This window comes from Truncatella angustata (assembly GCF_020726525.1).
Source record: "Truncatella angustata strain MPI-SDFR-AT-0073 chromosome Unknown BKA67scaffold_8, whole genome shotgun sequence".
NCBI lineage: Eukaryota > Fungi > Ascomycota > Sordariomycetes > Amphisphaeriales > Sporocadaceae > Truncatella > Truncatella angustata.
Genome location: NW_025763388.1, coordinates 2,272,761 through 2,289,167, shown reverse-complemented (window position 1 = coordinate 2,289,167; position 16,407 = coordinate 2,272,761). Strand labels below are relative to the sequence as shown.

The 16,407-nt window shown below is 48.9% G+C and overlaps 7 protein-coding genes across 7 annotated transcripts; 3 read left to right on the top strand and 4 right to left on the bottom strand.

Moving 5' to 3' along the window:
* Positions 1–371: 371 nt before the first annotated feature.
* Positions 372–1,721, bottom strand: BKA67DRAFT_579221 (uncharacterized protein). The gene is made up of 3 exons (XM_046103751.1): positions 1,341–1,721; positions 920–1,272; positions 372–857 (listed from the first exon to the last, which is right to left on the bottom strand). The coding sequence occupies exons 1-3, from the start codon at positions 1,556–1,558 to the stop codon at positions 634–636; spliced, it is 795 nt and encodes a 264-aa protein (XP_045954532.1). The 5' UTR covers positions 1,559–1,721; the 3' UTR covers positions 372–633.
* Positions 1,722–1,959: 238 nt separating this feature from the next.
* Positions 1,960–4,523, top strand: BKA67DRAFT_579218 (uncharacterized protein). Its single transcript, XM_046103750.1, has 2 exons — positions 1,960–2,313; positions 2,526–4,523. Exons 1-2 carry the CDS (start codon positions 2,254–2,256, stop codon positions 4,284–4,286), a joined length of 1,821 nt encoding a protein of 606 aa, XP_045954531.1. The 5' UTR covers positions 1,960–2,253; the 3' UTR covers positions 4,287–4,523.
* Positions 4,524–5,895: 1,372 nt separating this feature from the next.
* Positions 5,896–7,349, bottom strand: BKA67DRAFT_694971 (MGT family glycosyltransferase; the record flags this gene model as incomplete). The annotated part of the gene is made up of 2 exons (XM_046109287.1): positions 5,896–7,040; positions 7,121–7,349. 2 exons carry the CDS (start codon positions 7,347–7,349, stop codon positions 5,896–5,898), a joined length of 1,374 nt encoding a protein of 457 aa, XP_045954530.1.
* Positions 7,350–8,661: 1,312 nt separating this feature from the next.
* On the top strand, positions 8,662–10,088 carry BKA67DRAFT_694970 (P-loop containing nucleoside triphosphate hydrolase protein). Its single transcript, XM_046109286.1, has 4 exons — positions 8,662–9,042; positions 9,107–9,137; positions 9,215–9,286; positions 9,468–10,088. The coding sequence occupies exons 1-4, from the start codon at positions 8,811–8,813 to the stop codon at positions 10,027–10,029; spliced, it is 897 nt and encodes a 298-aa protein (XP_045954529.1). The 5' UTR covers positions 8,662–8,810; the 3' UTR covers positions 10,030–10,088.
* Positions 10,089–10,501: 413 nt separating this feature from the next.
* On the bottom strand, positions 10,502–12,453 carry BKA67DRAFT_649670 (putative UDP-glucuronosyltransferase 2A3; the record flags this gene model as incomplete). The annotated part of the gene is made up of 4 exons (XM_046106020.1): positions 12,198–12,453; positions 11,936–12,031; positions 11,425–11,870; positions 10,502–11,327 (listed from the first exon to the last, which is right to left on the bottom strand). Exons 2-4 carry the CDS (start codon positions 12,017–12,019, stop codon positions 10,502–10,504), a joined length of 1,356 nt encoding a protein of 451 aa, XP_045954528.1. The 5' UTR covers positions 12,020–12,031; positions 12,198–12,453.
* Positions 12,454–12,947: 494 nt separating this feature from the next.
* On the top strand, positions 12,948–14,490 carry BKA67DRAFT_403773 (acyltransferase 3). The gene has a single exon (XM_046096711.1). The coding sequence runs from the start codon at positions 13,056–13,058 to the stop codon at positions 14,367–14,369; it is 1,314 nt and encodes a 437-aa protein (XP_045954527.1). The 5' UTR covers positions 12,948–13,055; the 3' UTR covers positions 14,370–14,490.
* Positions 14,491–14,587: 97 nt separating this feature from the next.
* BKA67DRAFT_649669 (amidohydrolase) lies at positions 14,588–15,973 on the bottom strand. Its single transcript, XM_046106019.1, has 2 exons — positions 15,581–15,973; positions 14,588–15,508 (listed from the first exon to the last, which is right to left on the bottom strand). Exons 1-2 carry the CDS (start codon positions 15,683–15,685, stop codon positions 14,597–14,599), a joined length of 1,017 nt encoding a protein of 338 aa, XP_045954526.1. The 5' UTR covers positions 15,686–15,973; the 3' UTR covers positions 14,588–14,596.
* Positions 15,974–16,407: the final 434 nt, after the last annotated feature.

The following is a 16,407-nucleotide window of genomic DNA, read 5'->3' as shown; positions in this document are numbered from 1 at the left end:
TTCACTACTGTACCCCCTTCTCATTTTCTAAACTCTTTTTTTCTTTTGGAATACGTGCACTACGGGTGATAAAACAAACTATATGACGCGACGTAAATAAGAGAGCGAACAAATCTTTGGTGCCTGAATTCCTATACCCATTCTTCCATGATTGTACTATCAAATAAACTTCATTGACTAGGGATACGAGATACTTCTGGTAGATACATCATCGTGATGTATCATCTTGCTAAGTTATGAATTGTTACATTCAGTCTGTTGGTCCTATATGCGTCAATTCGCTAGAGATCTATACCAGGAGTCTGAATGCCTCGAGAGCACCGAAAGTTTCCATGCGCAAGTGTTGATTTGATGAGGTTTTGCTTCGCGGTCCCAACTAGCGATTAAAAGCATTCTCTGAAAGTATTTACAGCATTCACATCGGCGTCTTGTGCACCCGATGGCTCAGAGAGATAGTAAGCGGTTCTACCGGTGCAACAACATACACTTAATGTGTAGCAATTCACTTTGTGCTATGCAGTGAACTGCTTGGTTTTTGTTCCTGCACACATCATATTCTAGCGCACGCGAGGTGTCCGGTGGGCAACAACCACAGTAGTCTTGTACGAAAAAGGCGTACCCAAGATAAATCAGTTACAGCTCAAAACGCGATAACAATGCCACCGAAAGTCTTTTGAATATAGTTCGGCGCTTGTCCACCATGTCCTGGTAGACCTCCTGCGGTTCAGTTGCGATGGAGCCGATCACAATAAACTCCAATCCCTTCAGCAATTCCCGATAAACAATTTCAGTAAACTCGTCGAGTGGCATCCCTAGAGCTCGACCCTTCTCCTGACCCATCCAGTCATGCAGTTCCGCTGCAGGAACTAGTAAGTCTATCACATGCAGTTACAACACTGGATAGGGAGGAAATGCTCACTTTGAACCACCGGAGGATATATCTCAATGATCTTGGTGGGCTTCTCGCGGTTCTGCTCACGAAGACAGTCCACAAAGGATGTTAATGCTGCCTTCGAAGCTGAATATCCTGCCATGGTTGTGGCTGGCACGAGAGCCAAGTGTGTTCCTGTGACGATCAAGGCTGTAGGAATCTCCCTGGCCTGTAGGTGGGGAAGGAATTTCATTATCAAGTTCACAACGCTAGTGAAATTGACGTTGATCTCATGGTGAAATTTGACGAGATCGAACTCGGCAGCATGCGATAGGCGGGTTGAGCCCTGAATACCAGAGTTCAGAAAGACACAGTCTAATTCCGGATATTGTGATAAGACACTATCCGGCGTCATCAACCCAAATCATGCTTTGCATTAGTGAATGTTGTATCCGTGATGAAGACTTACTGCTCGATGAAAACATCAATGCCATCGCTTTCTGTCACGTCGAATTTGACTGCACCGGATTTGGCAGAACCGTGTTTCTCAACAAAAGCATCCAGCCTGTCTTGACGGCGCCCAACAGCAATGACCTTGGAGCCCTCAGAAATGAGTTTGTCAGCTAAGCCAGCGCCGATGCCAGAAGTGGCTCCAACGATGAGGACCGTTTTGTAAGTAAAAGGCATTTCGAGCTGCGGTGATCGCACAGCTGATATTTTAGGTATAGAAGCAGAATGAAAGTGATCAATCGAATGTCACAGAGCGTCTGTCCGGCCCATTAAGTAGTTTCAGTCAACATTATACCTCCCACATTATAATTAAGGATAACCCAGCAAAGGGAAAAAGTTGTGTATGCCTTCCTCAAAATCTCACTATGCTTCCCATTAAGGCTAGCCTTCCGGTATCATAGACAAGCGCAGCCACGCCACGCTTGACTTGGCTAGCCTTCCGGAGATATGCAAAGGCAACCGCGCACCCCGCACACGGTTGGCGACCCGTGCCTAACGTCAGTACTCCAGTACGGGTGCAGTACGTGGTACTATGATTAGACAACTGTTGGATTAAGTCGTGTCACATGATCTGCCAAAGCTCCTCCTGTCCCGCGAGGGCTCACACATTGGTACATAGTTGACTCACAGCAGACTGAACTCTTAACGGACGCACCGCTAATGTGATAAAACAATCATTGGTTGATACACATGCACAGTTTGTGCTTGCTAATGCATGTCCGCGCCGCTGTGACATTGACGGAACCCTTACAGGATTTGGACGTTCACTTTACCTCAAGCTCGCTAGTTTCGCTTGCGCCAATGCCATCATACGGTCTGTACTCTCGACTGTTATCGAATCAAGCTCGCGTTTCTAGCCAAGGATTTGTGCGATGGTTAATCGTGGTCGGCCCTCGCGCGATTGTCAACCCTGCAAGATCAGGAAACTACGGGTAAGGCCACCAGGATTCCTTGGCAGCTCTCTACGCGATTTTGTACATTCTCCACTGCCAATAAGCTGTTCTTTTCAGACGCAAGTCATCAGACCCGATATTATAGGCATTATTTTTTGAGAGCTGGCTGGGTTTAGACCTCCAGACTTGCGGAGTAGTCTTGGCTTCGATCTTTCCTGAGATGCGACGAATCACCACTAACACAACCACAGTGTGACCTCCAGCGTGGGAGATGCGGGCAGTGTTGTCGAGCCAGCATCGCTTGCTTTGGTTGGCCCGACCCCGATGTACTAATAATTCGGGACGAAACCATGTCTACTCAACGGAAAGTCTTAGCCAGGGCCAACATCCGAGCCATTGGAACATCACACAGAAGGCAGTCGCCTGAGTTATCTTCGGGGGCATCTGTACCACGATACATTAGCATTGCGTCGTCCTCGTCCGCTCCAACGCCGATCTCAGACCCCCACGGCATACAAGCTTTCTCGTTCGAAGAGGAACCACAGCTCCAGGAGACTACGTTTTCTGCCTCTAAGGGCGTAGGACGAGTTGCATACGAAGAAAGATCGATACCAACTTCGTTGTCTTTTTCCTGGGAAGTTCGCGCTCGTAGTGCCTTCTTCTCGTATTATATATTCGGCTTCTCTCGCAGTCATGATGCTTTAACACACTTATACACTGCCTCATCCGCCACCAGCGTTCTCTCCGCCGCTGTGGATGCTGCCGCTTTAGCATTCTTGGCTAAGCATCATCAGGTTCCTGGATATGTCCCTATAAACCCAGCTCCTGGCTCCAGCGAGTTAATACGCCTGACCAGCAGCAGCTACATCACTGCGATAAAACTCATGTCCGCTATAGTCGATACTGCTCTCGCTCCTCAGGTTGGAGCTTTCAGCGGTAAAAGAAACGGGGCAGCTTTTGAAGATGCTACCTTCCAAGCAGTGCTTCTTCTTGACTTATGCGAAAAGCTTGCGTGTGTAACTTTGCGCCCGGACGGCAAACGCATCTCGCACGATCATACCAACAATAGCAACTCTTCCGGTAGTAGGCCATGGCTAAGCCACTTGCGGGGTGCTTTAGATCTGGTCCGCGTACGTGGTCTCAAGGGCAGGTACTCCTCATCCACTGCCAGACGTCTGACCGCTCGCCTGGTCATGACTTTAGTCATTAGCTGTGGAGTGTCTGGAGTACATGTGCCACAAGAATTAGAAGAGCTTCGGATGGGGCTTCTACCGTATCTTAGTACCCCACCACTAAGCGAAGATCCCGGAAATTCAAGCATATGGAATAAAGATGAGGCTAAAGTGGAACCGAAGTTTGCCGTTACGAGCTTGGTTGTTGGGGTTGTTAATCTTGCGGCCGACATCCAGCAGGGTAGTCTACCACCTGGTGACCTGATTCGACGGTCTAACGAACTGGACAATGGTTTCATGGACTTGGAAAGTGAACTCCCGTCCTCATGGCAGTTTGAGCGTAAGTTCTCGGAGAGCGGCTTTCCAGTGGTCTATGCGGGTTACTATGACATTTATACGGATCACTTCGTAACCCAAGTACGGAATGTGATTCGAAGTATGCGCCTGCTTTTATTCGAGCTGATGTGGAAACGCTGCCCTGACCAAAAGAATGTCGATGATTATCAAACGGAAATTTCAGAAGTTGTTGACGGTCTGTGTGGCGATATTTGTGCTGCTGTTCCACAGTTTGTCTGGCTCCAAGCAAGGAGCGAGAATTGTGTTCCTTTCACACCTTTGCAGTTACTGCAGTGCTACACCTTGCTGAGTCCATTATACATAGCGGGAAAGCTATCTACTCATGTGACTATGCGGGCCTGGATCATTAGCACTCTACATTATATGGCAGATTCAGGTGGACTGATGGCTGCCAAGTCAGTTGCGGAAATATTAGAGACCCATGATGATGTCTCATACTGGCAAGTGTACGCAATGCTAGGAAGTTACGCCTTTGCGGCATGATAAAAATGAGGGTCCATAGAGTTTCAATCTTCACTATGCGATAAAGAAACCATGTGTTCAAGCATAACACATTAACACTGGACTTCGAAAACTCCTTTGTCGTCTCAAAGGTGCCCCAGGAATATGAACGTGCTTTTTGTATTTAGATTAGGCATTTCTTCCTTCAGTTATTATCTGTCTCAGGGGAGAATTGTATACTACTCCAAATATCTAATGGCTTCATGACGTGTAATTCCGATAAAGCACTCCAACGAACTCGTCCAGTGCCTCTAAATCTTAAATGCAGTACCTAGAGCAGTATCGAATTATTGAAACAAAATTCTGCATGATAGCAAACAGAAATATCTTACTGCGTCTAACAGCTCGCTTGGGTAATGGCCATATCCTAATGGAAGTATCACTGAGGCAGGCAACGACAGATACAGTGAAGGGTATTAGACACATGGAATATGGAACGAATCTGCACCTGAAGCCAAAGGCCTGTTCGGGCACAGGTTGGACTCTTTCAAACCCATAAATATGCCAATAGCATGACCAGGTTCGACGTGGACTGGGAGAACGAAGCCATAAGGGGGGCGTTGTTGTGGTCTGAGCTCCTCGTCTTTTTCAATTTACCCAAGAATATTGCTGACAGCTGGACCGGAAGTCACCAAACCAATGCAATCTAATATGCCATGGCAGATCTGGTCCTATAATTGCCGTCAAGCCGCCATTGCATTCAGGGCAAAATCTGTGCGCACGATGCAGGAATGGCTATTTTGCGGTGGGGTCGGCTATGAAACGGTTGATGGAAGCGGCTGCTAAACAAGGATATATAATGACTCTGATGAATGTTAGTTAGGTCGGGCTCCAACGGAACGTGCGATTATTGCACACAGAGCAGCAAGACCAACCAGGGCTAAACATGAAGCGAATCTGCCAAAGGAGTGTGTAGATGCAGGGAATAAAGAAGATCAGATCCAATACATATAGTACGGAGGAAAGCAACTGTAGTCTGGTAAGTTTAACCTGGATGAGCCTCAGTTAGAATAGCGTAAACATAGACGAGTTTAACTTGGAACTATGTAATTTAGATAAACGTTATATTTAGATAAGTTGCTGGGCGTCAATATAACAAAAAACGTGACGCATTAAACTCCTACGGTGTACCTGACCACTGTTTCAAATGTGCCGAATCAATCAGACTGATTTCCACGGATACATCGCCTCACTACGAAATAAAGCTTATTGACCACAGCGTCTATTGTTGCCAGGACATTATCAGAATATCTTAGATCTCTGATACACTCAGAAAGCAGCTTGATCGCAGTTTAAACGCAAGGATGCCGCATATTAGCAATAAACAGGTCTCTAAACAACTTTCTCATTTTGATCAGGCAGATGGTGCTGTCAAACATGGTTTGGAACGCTGTACGCATGATAGACATATGAGATTGAACCATAGAGCGAGTAGCAATGTTCAACTCCACCACATTTATAATTAATGGGCTTTTAAGGAGCTGGTTCATAAGACGTGGACGCTAGAACTTTCAAAAATCACGCATCAAGGCTACTTTGATAGCCCAAGCAAGGAACATCATTTTCATTTCTTCTTGGCTTTAAATTAGTTTTATTTCGACGTCAGCTCCTCAATGTTTTCAATTATCACGTTGATAGGATCATACGTAGCAATTTCAGCCTGTATCTCTAACGCCCTAATCTTGTACTTCTCATTTCCGAGAATCTCGTCGACGGCTCGTCTCAGCTGCTCAACTGAAGGGTAGGCGGTCCGAAGATTCACTGCAACGCCCGCCCATTCAGCTCTCGCAGCCGTTTCGGGCTTTTCTTCAGTTGTACCGGCTATGACAAGAGGCGTGGCATGGTTAAGCGCGCGCTGGAAAGATCCATACCCCCCTGTCGTGACGAAGGCGTCGACATGAGGTAGGATACTGTCGTAAGGAATGTAATCTGCCACCCGGTAATTCGAAGGAACCATCACGTCTGCTGACAGTTTTACGTCCGGTCTACCGAGTGCGATAACCACGATAGTGTCCGAGCGGTCTTTCAGTGCGGTCATCGCAGGGATGACCAGCTGATCAAAATCCATGGCGACGGTTCCCTGGCAGACAAAGACGATCTTTTTCTTGGTGGCTTTGTCACTGGCTACAACTTCATCCCACCACGATGGTCTCTCCCATCTTCTCGTTATACCTTGAGACACAGTTGTGGTGGGATAGCCACCAGCAAATCGCAGAGTGTTCGGAGCGTCGCTCCTGTGGTATTCCACGCTTGGCGTGCACATTTGTATGAAACGATCTGGCAGAGTATAGAGAGAATCAAGCAGGAACTCATCGTCTGACTTTGCAGTGGCTCCGACACTCACGAGTGCCTCGACATACGCCGCCTGAGAGGGGGCAAAAAACTGCTTCTGGGCTTCATTCGCAAGTTTGTTGCGCGCTCGGCCCTCTGTAGACCTATCGGGTAGCATACCAGACCCAAAAGGCGAATGGTCCATGCTGGTAAGCAGGATGGGGTTGAGACCAATGGCTATAAACCCATCGGGACGAAGACCTGGTGCGCCAAGCGCTATGGCCAAGGCCCCGAAATTCAGGCTCTCGGTCATGAGAATAATGGGCCTGTGCAAGTTCTGAGCTCTGAGCGTCTTGAGAGCTCTCTGAATGGCATCGTGTTGCGAAGGCAATGATTTACAAAATACATGAATCAAGTCGTGGTTGAAACAGGCTGGCCCTTCCAGATGCTTTTGACCTGCGGGCCCTTGAGATGAGAAACTCTAGGTTAGCTCAACTCGACTTCGCGGCATGGAGAAATTCAAGGAGAAAGAGATAAACGCATACATTCAGTATCAAGGTCCCATGACGTCAGGTCGTAGAAGTCGCCGTATCCTTCCACTGAAACAAACGAGGCGCCAACTGCCTCGACCTGTCCACGGTATCCGGAGCCAGATACGAAGCAGACATCATATTCACGGTCGGCGAGCTGTTTTGCAATGGCCAGCATAGGTATGATATGCCCGGAAACGGGCGTGCTGCATATTAGCACAAGAGGTCTGTGGTGTGACGCCATTACGGTGCCCTGCTGCATTTGCAACACCGTGCGGGGGACGAGTCCTGAATCAAAGGTGAAGGAAAGGATGGCGACAGAATATGCGGACAAACCAAGGCGACGGAACGGGAACGAACCAACTTATCCCACGGATTACAATTATTTTCTTACTGTATCAGTACGTATCAAAACGGAACCGCGAATTTGACACTCGATATCTGTGAACTTGGTTAACTCCGAAACCGGGTCTGACGGTAGCTGTATAAGTGTATATATTGATGTAACGAGAGGCGTATTGAGGCCCCCTGGATCAATTTATTTTTATACGAACGAACCAGTAGCAGCAAACCAACCCCCAGGTAATGGTAATATACCACGTAATTGGTATTGCGCCCCGTTAGTGAGATACAATAGTGTGACGCTGCAGATATGATCTGTTCCACCGAACAACCCAATAATAGCCTCAATCTAGTGATAGTCTGTGCTAGCATGTCCTCTTTAGGCACTCGGTTCGGCTAGTCTATTAGTCTGGACCGGTGGGATCAAGTATCCGTTGCCCCACTTGCGTCCCTGTCCCTGTCCCTGTCTACATACAAGTATGACTCTGTTTTGCATTCCGACGCGCGTCGACAGGGCTGACAAGAGTGTGGAGTGGGAACTACTATGTTCGTTCCGTCAAATTGTCTTCACTATTTTCTCTCAATTGTCCGAGGTTGTGATCCCTGACCGGACTACTTTTTGAATAGCGGTGAAGTTATGGCATCTAGTTCCGGCGCGGGTGGCCCATGGGCGGAGCGTGAATGGAGAAAGCAGGCCTGTCTTATCTGGGGTCTCGTACTATGTATGTACATGCTATGTAAAGTGCCTTGCATGACAGCGATCCAAGATTTCCATGTATGTCAGAACATAGAACGTATGATCGTTTGTCGGGCCCGACTTCCAGTCCCCACAATTCGCCTAGCGCCACCGGAGGCGCCAACACCAACTAAATGTTATCAATTTGGGCTAGGATGTTCCGGCATGCATCTAACAGCTAGAGAGTTTCCCGGCTCTATGTGGTCTCCATGCACGAAATAGAGCATGCATGCATCCGGAAGGGAAGGCACATGATAGTTAATAGGACGAGGATTCTAGGATCCAAGTACTGCATAATCCCTGCCAAATTTGTTTGTTCGGGTCCGTATTCCTTTTTGAAAGGATTCGTGGAGCATTTGTCGTGCCAAGTCGACGTCTGTCTCGAGGATCATGAATGCGGCAAGCTATCTACTGTTAAAAGCAATTGCATGAATATCGACAATAGTGTATCGTAACATAACCAGTTTAATGCATTCCTCAAGGATTCAAGTGACATACTCAGGCACACAACACCTTTCCCCTGCTTCCGCATTGGCAGACCTGTAACCGGCTCATTCCGAGCTGACTTGACAAAACAACTTTCCTGTATTGCCTCGTTGGTGCTGAAACACCTGCATTCAACGCATCATGAGTCTCAAGGAGTTCTTCTTCGGGTTTAGCGATGAAACCCGCGCTGCATTCCCAAATCTGTTTATCAACCACAATATCGACCGACACCAATGCCGGCGTGTCGTGCCCATGGAGGTGCTGAGCCTTGGGATGGGCCGCACTGGAACGACGTCCATGGCAGCAGCCTTTGCTCTTCTAGGCTTCCCGACATCCCATGGAGGAGCTGATATGCACTCAAACCCCTTAGACGGTAGGTTCAAAACAGCAAGCAGTTCCAATAAAGGAGAACTTAGATTGATGTTGTGGTTTAATAGGAGACATATGGCTTGAGGCCGTGAAGGCGAAGTATGCACATTAGGGCCACATCTTTTCCAATGTCCTACTGTTGGAGTATAAGTGTTGACGATACCTTGCTGTTACAGGTACCAGGGGGATACCTCCGTCAAGCTGGACGCCAGTTTCTTTGACAAAGCGCTCGGTCACGTATCCGCATGGTCCGTACTCCTTTCCGCTTGTATCCTGTTTATCCTGTTCCACGAGCAGGCCTCACGAGACATCACAGAAAGAGCTATTTGAAGTGTTTCAAAAGCGCTTGACTACGGCTCCCCTCATGAGTGTTTCTTATTTGAGATTGTTAGAAGACGGTCTAGCTGACAGGGATGATACATGGTTCAGCGCTGACTACCCGAGCAATATGTTTGGCCCGGAGCTCATCGCAGCATATCCCAACGCCAAGGTTGTCCTGGTAGAACGCGATGCAGACGCTTGGTATCCATCTTTCGAGCGGGCCCTGATCCGCGGTCAGGACTTACCCGCATGGTTCAGGCACTTCCTCGAACTAGCGGACAATACGCAGAAGCATGTGCAACCCGTGATATGGCGGGGGATGATGCAGGGACAGTTCGGCGCTAAAGATTCGATTGAGTGGCGAAAGAAGGCAAAGGACGTGTACAAGCGCCACAATGCTGAAATTCGCGAGGTCTTGAAGGATCAACCGGAGCGGCTGTTGGTGTATCGGCTGGGTAGCGGATGGGAGCCTCTATGTGAGTTCCTAGGGAAGCCGATTCCCGACGTCGACTTTCCAAGGGTGAATGAGAAGGCTCAGCATGATGCCATGATCAAGGTTTTCATCGTCCAACAATTGCAAAGCTTCTTGCTGAACATGACGAAGACTGGAGGAGCTGCATTGGTCGCCGTTATTGCTTGGCGATGGTGGTCGCAAAGCCCCAGCGCCTAGACAGCGCCAACTTGTTGTTCATATATCTTGAGTCATTTTCTATATAACCTATTTCCCGGAAAGTAATGAATATTCAATCACCGCCTGCTGCGAATATGCTTTGCACGTGTAGGTATCCTAAGGTTAATCAAGTCGTTTCTTCCTGAAAAACACATCTTTATTCGCACAAGGCCTGCAGCTGAGCATCAGCAACCTCAATCTGCTTCACAGAATGGATATGCAACTTTACTCTTTGAAAATATCCGCGGAACTACATATGGTGAGCTTGGAGGTCAATAATGACTCGAATTGAAATGGGCAGTTTCAGCCCTTCAATCTAGTCTCTCGTCAAAGGCGAGTTTATGGACATAGGTAAGAGAAAGTATACGTGGGATAGACCGGTCTAATGAATGGTAGAGCATAGAGGCAAAATACAGGCGAATTTGCGTGATTTACTTCTAGTGCTCCTAGGCGGACTCGTGCTCTTTCCTCTTCATGCCTTGACGCCGGCAACTACTTCGTCAATGTTCTCCGCAATGACTCTGATGGGGTCAAACGTCTCGGTTTCTTTTTTAATCCCCTGAGCAGCCCCCCTATACTTCAAATCAGAGAGAACCTTGTCTATGCCAGCCCGAAGAGCTTCACTCGTCGGGTTACCCGTCCTGAGATTGACAGCCACGCCAGCCCATTCGATTATAGCACACATCTCCGGCTTATCTTCGCTGTCTCCTGCAACCACCAGAGGTGTCCCATGGGCAAGACTACATCGAACACCACCATATCCGCCATTCCCAACGAAAACAGAAGAAAATGGGAGTATATCATCGAAGGGAAGATAATCTGTAACTCGCGCATTTTCAGGCACGAGGATGCTTGAGTCCAACGTTGCCCCACGTTTGCCAAGCGCCACAACGACGAGGGTGTTCGGACGGTCTTTCAGTGCCTCCATCGTGGGTACCACGATGTCGCTCCAGTCCATGCGAACAGTACCCTGACAAACGAAAACGATGTCTTTTTTCGCCGGGTTGTTCGCGACCTCCGACCACCATGCGGGCTTTTGCGACGAGAAGACTGTTGTAGGTGGAAGCTTCGGCATTCCTCCAGCGAACCGGACGCTGCTTGGTGCATCGCTCCTTGGATACATCATAGAAGGTGGGCACATTTGCAAAAAGCGATCGGGCCATAAGTAGGGTGCATCAACAAAAAAGCCGTTGACCGACTCGCCGCCGAGGTCTCTCAGAGTATCGTCAAAGACTGCTTGGGCCTTTGAGAAGAGCATTTTGAGGCCCTCAAACATTTCTGCATACTGGGCAACCTCCCTGCATAGAAAAGTCAGCATCCGGAAAACACTGAGGAAAGCACCAAAACTTGTAAATATGATGGAGTATGAAGGCGAGGAAATTATCAACCACGTACGAGGGTGACTTGGGCGGTAGTAGACCGGGCCCAAATGGAGCGGTGTCAACGCTGCTCAGAGATATGGGATTTATACCAATACCAATGAATCCATCAGGCTTCACACCTTTGGCACCCTTCATGAGCGGAAGCGAGCCCAAGAACGCAGACTCGTTTAACACAACGACAGGTCTACCAGGATGTTTCTCTCTCAACATCGTGATTGCTGTCTGAACTGCGGCGAATTGGTCTGGAATGACTCTGACAAAGCTCTGCTCGATGGTCCACGCAAACTGCTCCGGCCCAGGTGGCATTGCAGCCCGCTCAGGCCATTTTGTGTCACGATCTTCGTCCGCGTAGTCACCGTAACCCTGAATGGAAACGTAACTGCACCCAGCATCCTCAAAGTGCTTCCGGTAAGCACTAGCTGAGACCGCCGTGACTTCGTACCCTTCAAGAACAAGTGCCTGATGGCAGGTCAGTCTTTGATAATAAAAGCTTGAAAGTATGAAGCTCAGGAATAGTCCATTACCTTAGCAATCGTCTTGATGGGATTGGCATGACCTTCGCCCGGAGTACAGGTCAATACGATAAGTGGCTTGGCGAGGGTCTCCATGACGGGTAGCTGCTAAAGAAGGAAAAATTAGGAACTGAAGGAATTGTGAATGGCTATTAATCGAAGCAGCAGAGTGAGAATATTCGATTCAACAACAAAACAGTGGCAGAGAGTTCGAGTAGTTGATGATTACAGTGAAGATCCTCTTGGCCTTGTATTGGGCGGAGTGCCTACCTACCAGTGAAGGTATACGAGGAGCACGGCTCACAACGGAAGCGGATCAAGCCAGCTTCTGACTTTACAAACTGGAAATGTTTGAAAAAGCACCCGGCATGCGGTATCGGCTAATGTCTGTTTTTTACTGCATCATCTTCTGGCAGGTGCTCTCACACAGGATGAGACCAGTGTTCACAAGTGATCGGTAAGCCCACTCCAGCCAGGACCCCACTCGTGTGCAGAGACTAGAATCTCCTATCTAGGATATGCAACCTCATTTTGATCGGGAATAAACTGTGCTTTCTGAAGGTCTAGCCACAGTAGTTTGAAAATAGATTTGCTAGGATGCTGACGCTTACCTACTCTCATATAGCACTAAATGGTTTAAGCGAATAGATATGTTTAATGAAGCTAAAGCCCCAGTTTTAGGTACCTGACAGGCATCATGTTTATTATCGCGTGCTGTACTATGCAGTAACTCCGTTAGCCTGTGTGAAGTGTGTGATCCTTCGGCTCTGAAGTCTTGGGGATACGTGACGACTTCGTACTAGTACTTCCTTCACTTTCGACGCCCTGGCGGCGGCAGGACACCGTACATGGATACCTCGGCTCTTCGGCGGAAGTCGGTCCTGCAAATACCTTCTCACAGCATAATAATTCCACATCGATGTGCTACCAAATATGCACGGCCAGATTGAAAGCTTTCATGGTCGTACATACCTTCCCGTGTTCAGCAGCAAGTCCTTTCTCCCGCGCACTTTCCTGAGCTGATTGAGGCCGCAACATTGATTGCTAGGACTCAATCCAATATATCTTAAAGTTCCTTGAGCCACGGAGCCTGATAGCTCAGATCCAACGTCCAACCTCAATTGGAGACAAGATGGGGCCTCCGCCAAAATCTGTTGTCCCTAGCGGGCGAGGGCGTAAATATTGGCTCGACAATCTTAGAACTGTCATGACAACTATTGTGATCCTTAACCACACGGCAGCGGCATACGGCGGCGGCGGAACCCATCCCCACCCAGCAAGCTTCAAGAAGACATCGCCGATCTTGTTGCCCTATGTCGCGTTCCATTATGCATATGGCCTGGGACAATTCTTTTGGCTGTCCGGGAATCTGACGGCCCAGTCGTTATCGAAGGGTTCGTGGCGGGAATTCGTGACGAGCAAGCTCTTAAGGCTAGGACTCCCGTCGCTGTTGTACTCTGTTTTTTTGGAGCCACTGAAGGATATCGCGCTGCGTCCTCGGTACGAAGGTGACATACGCTCCAACCTCAGGGACTACTGGAAGGCGGTTACCGAGTTCAAGGGCTGGTTGAAGCCGGGGTCGGGAACTGTTTGGTACACCATGACACTCCTTATCCTCGACCTCTGCTCTGTCCTCTTCAGACGCTGCTTTCACCTCTTCAGCAAGGGGCAAGCAAGGTCATTGGAATTCTCGAAATTGGCCAAGTTCTACGGAGTACTGTGTCGCTGGGGCTGGTTGGTGATCGCCGGGTCCAGGTTCTTGATTAGCACCAAGTGGCCCTTTGGCTATGAGCTACCTGTAGTCAATGTCTCACCATACTACCTTCCGCAATTTATCTACGGCTATGTGCTCGGACAGTTAGCCTATCATCTGGGAAAACCTCGGATGACGAGCTTATTTGACAAACGGTCCGGACCTTTCGGCAGGCTGTCCTTGATCAATGCCAGTGCCATTTCTTTGGCAACGTTACCGATTGTATTCTTGCCCGGGTGGCTAAGGGCCAGGCGGGCCAACAAGGAGAACGAGAACAAGAAAGATGCAGACTCGCTCACCGAAGTCTCAAGCTTTCCACAATTGTCAGGCTGGACGCCGGATGCCGCACTTTTCGCTCTCTGGAACGAATTCACCTTCAATACTGTTGGGCCCGCGTACATGTCGCTCTGGGAGCATGACTACAACAAACCCGAGAAGCGGAGGTTGTGGTCCCCTCGTTACGCGTACGCAGCATACCTGCTTCACTCGCCAATCTCTTGGTTCATGGGGCAAGGCTTGCATACTGTCATGTGCCGGGGAGGTGAGAGACCAGCTTGGATGGATTCAGAAACATGGCAGAACCTTGGACCCTTATTCATGACCACAACCGCAGGCTATCTCGAAGTTGCGGCTTCGTTTGGAGCTGGATTACTGTTGATAGACTATGTACCGGGTGCTGGGTCCATCATCTAGATTCTCTACTCGCAACTTGGGTATAAAGGCTTTTGCGGATTAACTCTGGCTTCTAATCACTAAAGTTCTTCTTACATAAATATAAATTGCTCTGGGAGATAGTTGATCAATCACTTTAAACAAGACAAGAAAGTAATCGAAATTTCTTGCGTACTGCCCGGTAAACACCACCAAGTTTCTGGTTATGCTGCACTGAGCTTTATAATTTATTGGTATGTAAAAAGTATTTATTGCGACATCGGTAAACCTAGGAGCCTCTCCGCGTTGCTAAGATACACATCGTTCCGTTGGTCTACGTTGAAGAGCTCCTCACATCCCGTCTCCATTTGCTTTGATAGACCAATCACAACCTTCTCGGGGGTGAAGGGATAGTCCGTCCCGTAGACCAGTCTCTGTTCCCCACCATCCCCCAGAATTCTGAGCAGGCCGTGGATCTGGTTGGGGAATGGAAATCCGGCCAGGTCAAAGTAGAATCTCTCCCGAAGCAACCTTCGGAACTCGGCGCTCTGGCTCTCTTCCCCCGTAGTAAGAGTCGCAAAAGCGCCGATGCGATCTACGATGGAAGGCAACGCACAACCGCAATGCGACATGATGAAAGTGATGTGCGGGTACTTTGCCACGGTGCCCGAAAGCAGCAGGTTGGCAATGGCACGAGTCTCATCAAACATAAACTCCATCATGGGACGAGGATACATGTCAAGCGGTTTGACTGCGTGCACGTCGTCCTGCGAGTCGGGTCCCGTGGAGGCGAGCAGATTGCAGGTGGTGGGATGTATGAACAGAACAGCTTTGCGAGAATTGAGGTGCGCAAAGACCGGATCCAGCACCTGGTCCCCGAGATAGACACCGTTTGCGTTGGACAAAACAGCAAAGCCTACTGCTCCGAGCTTATCCAGGGCATAGTCAATCTCGGCGATGGACTCGTCGACCAACGGGAGTGGCAGCGAGGCAAAGAAGCGAAAGTGTAGAGGATGGGCGGTGGAGATGGCAGACAGCTCCTCATTAATTTGCCGGGTCATGTCGGCGGCGTGGTCGCCATGCTTCGGCGTGAGGTGCGTTCCTGGAGAGGTGATGCTCAAGATGGACTTGCTGATGTTCAGCTTTTCCATGAGGGCAATGTGCTGCTCTGGGCTCCAGGCCTACCCGCGGAGGTCATCAGCGAAAGCTAGGGCACAACACAGCGGTGCAGGGTACTAGCTGAGGTTACGTACAGGGAGAGCAGGCATTCCATCAGGCTTCTCATGGCCGTGGTCGATGGCATATCGACGATACCCAGGAGCCACAGCATGGCAATGCACATCGATTCGCTGCTGCATCTGAAGGTATATTGCGAGTGAGGAAAGTGGTAATCGCTAATGCGCAAGGTCCTCCGTCTCATAAGGAAGCATTTATGCATACCTATGAGGATGGCCATGAATACAAAATACTATGTACACCATGCCATGTTCTGCCTAGCTCTGGATTAGAGCTACATAGTATGGGACGCGGCGGGGCTCAATTTGTGGTGCTACCAAGTATGTGCTTGTGTCCTGTAGAAGTGATCATTATGTCTTCTTCATACACAGTGGCCACAAGTCTGGAACCAGCCCCGATGCTGCGCCTACTCTTAGATAACGCAAGGAACTCCCAAAGGAGCGAAAGATTCTTCGGTACGTACTTATGGAGCCATTCGATGCCGACGCCTCTGGGATGGGGGTACGAATGGAGCCATACTACTTGGCAACCAATTACAAGTGCAATGGAGTAGTTGGCCATCACCCCCAGTCTAAGACTAGTCCAGTCTTAGTTAGTCGGATCTGGTTAGCATGGTATGTAGTTACAGTGCTAGTACTCCGTACGGATTAGTCTCCAGTGACCCGTCGTACCCCTTTCGCGACATAATCCCGCCCACGCAACACCCCGAATCTCTCACCAGTTGTGAACTTCATTGTCATGTTCCCAGACCCTCAAGTCTCCTCAGAATCGAACTCATCAAGAATCAGCTAAGTTGTCATTCTGGAGCAGCAAGTCATAAGCAGGATAGTATGATCATCTTCTC